Raw genomic sequence first — 2,663 nt, forward strand, 5'->3', positions numbered from 1 at the left:
AAATCAACTTGGTAATTATATTAAAGCAATGGAAGCTCGTTTGTTTGGTCTCACTACAAAAGAAATTCGTCTTTTGGCATATCAACTTGCAGAAAAAAATCAAATAAACCATCCATTTGCCAAAGAAAATGAGCAAGCTGGTTTAGATTGGATGTACAATTTTATAAAAAGAAATTCAGACTTCTCAATTCGTAAACCTGAAGCTACATCAGCTGCTTGAGCTTCAGGTTTCAATCCTACAGCTGTAGAGAAGTTTTATACCCTACTATCTGATGTAATAGTTTCTCATAAGCTTCAAGCTTCGCAATTTTACAATGTCGATGAAACCGGTATTACTTGTGTACCAAAAACACAAAGTAAAGTAGTTGCATGCCGTGGACGTTGACAAGTAGGTGCTTTAACTTCTGCAGAAAAAGGACAAACTGTTACTGTCGAAATATGTATGTGTGCCGATGGTTCATTTATGCCCCTATGTTAATATTTCCCCGTGTAAGATCAAAACCAGAATTAATTGATGGAGCTCCTCCTGGTTCATGGGCAGAAGTCCACCCTAGTGGATGGATTCAGAGTGATTTATTTTTAAAATGGTTTGAAAAGTTTATTGTGTTTTCTAGAGCTTCTTATACCAATAGAGTATTACTTTTGCTTGATGGCCATGCTACCCACACAAAAAACATTGAACTTATTGATAAAGCACGTGAAGCTGGTGTTATTTTACTTTGCTTCCCTCCACACTGCACCCATAAGCTTCAACCCTTAGACGTTGCTTTTATGAAACCTCTTAGAATTTACTATTGTGATGAAGTGAAGAAATGGTTAAGAGAGCATACTAGTGAGCACAGAGTAGTAACGCATTATCAAATCACTTCTAGGTAAAGCATACTTAAAAGCTGCTACAATGACTACTGCTATAAATGGCTTTAAAGCTACTGGCATATGGCCACTGGATCCTAATAATTTTAATGAATCGGATTTTTTAGTTAGTGCTACAACAGAAATAGAGTTGGAAAATCAAGAAAAAGATGGTTCAATTGAGGAATATATACCACATACATCAAAATCTTTACCATGCTGCACTAATAGTAATAAAATAGCAGTTTCAATAGATGAATACATACCACTTACACCAACACACTCTTCTTTACCAGGTTGCTCTCATTGGTCACAGCCTTTTCCAAATTCTTCACCAGAAGATTTAATGCCAATTCCAAAAAGTAATAAGACAACTAAAATAAATTCTAGGAGACGTGGTAAGACAGCAATTCTAACTGAATCACCATATAAAAATGAACTTTTGGCTCTATCAATCAACAAAACTTCTATAACTTCAGTTAAAAGATCTATATCACTAAAAACACATTAAAAGAAACAAAAAAGAAAAAATTTATGACTAGAAGTTCAAAAGAAAAAAAACTTAAAAAGAAAAAAAATCAAATTCTATTGTCAAGTTCTGAAAATGATGATGATATTTGTTTTTATTGTAATGAACTGTACTCGAAGTATATTGATGGCTAGATGAAATGCACACTCTGTAAGAGATGGGCTCATAATCTTTGTGCTGGCATTGATGAAGAAGAAGACTCTATTTTTGTGTGTGAATTTTGTTCATAATTTTTTTTCAATGTGTTACTCTAATATCTTTTACTACCTAATTACTTTCTTTATACTTGTTACTCATAAAATGATTTGTTAATATAAAATAAAAAAATGTATTAACAAAATACTTAATAAATCAAAAAATGTGTGTTTTGTTAAATTTTTATTCATTTTATAAAACATACCCCATTTTGCCCCATGTATGGGGCAAAATGAGCTTTTTAAGTTTTTAATTTTTACTAAGTGAAAAATTGTTTTATTGTTATTAGCTGATGGTGGTGTTATATTAAACAATATAAAGATCATATGACTCCAATTTTAGAAAAATATCATGTGAAATTAACATTTTATTCCTCCTAAAACCTTAACGTCCCCATTTTGCCCCATGTTTCCCTACTGTTTGATACTAGTGTTAAAATTAATTCAATTACTTTTGATGGCACTTCTGTAAATATAACAATGGTTAAATCTCTAAGTGCAGATTTAAATACTAGACCACATATTATAAACCTGCATAGAAATGATGCAATATATTTCTTTTTAGATGCTGTTCATATGGTAAAGCTCATAAAAAATGATTGAAATGATAAAAAATACAAAAATAATTTGTATGATCAGTCATAACTTGTTCATAAGGTACTTTAAAATTCCAAAGGACAACCAATTCGATTGGATTATCTTAAAATGTTGTACCAATCAGGGTGTGTGATAGGGCTAAGTAATGGAACAAATACTACTATACGCTATATAAAGTACACGGATAAAAAAATGAATGTAAGTTTGGCAGCCCAAACATTAAGTTAAAGTATGGCAGATGCATTAATGTTTTTAAAAGATACGGAGCCTGGATTTAAAACTGTGGATGCTACAGTTGAATTTGTTACTTACCTACATGAATAACGCATTTGATATACAAAATAACCGTTCAAATTTTTCCATAAAACCATATAATAAACCAATATCAGAAGAGACAATTACTGAGTATAAAGAGTTCACAATTAAATTTAGTTCATATTTCCAAGGTTTAACATTAGTTGAATATAAAAATGATCAATCAATAATAACCA

The 2,663-nt window shown here is 31.1% G+C and overlaps 1 protein-coding gene across 1 annotated transcript; it reads left to right on the forward strand.

Moving 5' to 3' along the window:
* The first annotated feature begins 471 nt into the window (after positions 1-471).
* On the forward strand, positions 472-876 carry LOC114131207 (uncharacterized). Its single transcript, XM_027996371.2, has one exon. The coding sequence runs from the start codon at positions 472-474 to the stop codon at positions 874-876; it is 405 nt and encodes a 134-aa protein (XP_027852172.2).
* Positions 877-2,663: the final 1,787 nt, after the last annotated feature.

Source organism: Aphis gossypii, chromosome X, assembly GCF_020184175.1.
Source record: "Aphis gossypii isolate Hap1 chromosome X, ASM2018417v2, whole genome shotgun sequence".
NCBI classification, from domain to species: domain Eukaryota; kingdom Metazoa; phylum Arthropoda; class Insecta; order Hemiptera; family Aphididae; genus Aphis; species Aphis gossypii.

Bases quoted from the DNA above. Each gene is read 5' to 3' on its own strand.
- LOC114131207 (XM_027996371.2), top strand. From the start codon at position 472: ATGTTAATATTTCCCCGTGTAAGATCAAAACCAGAATTAATTGATGGA.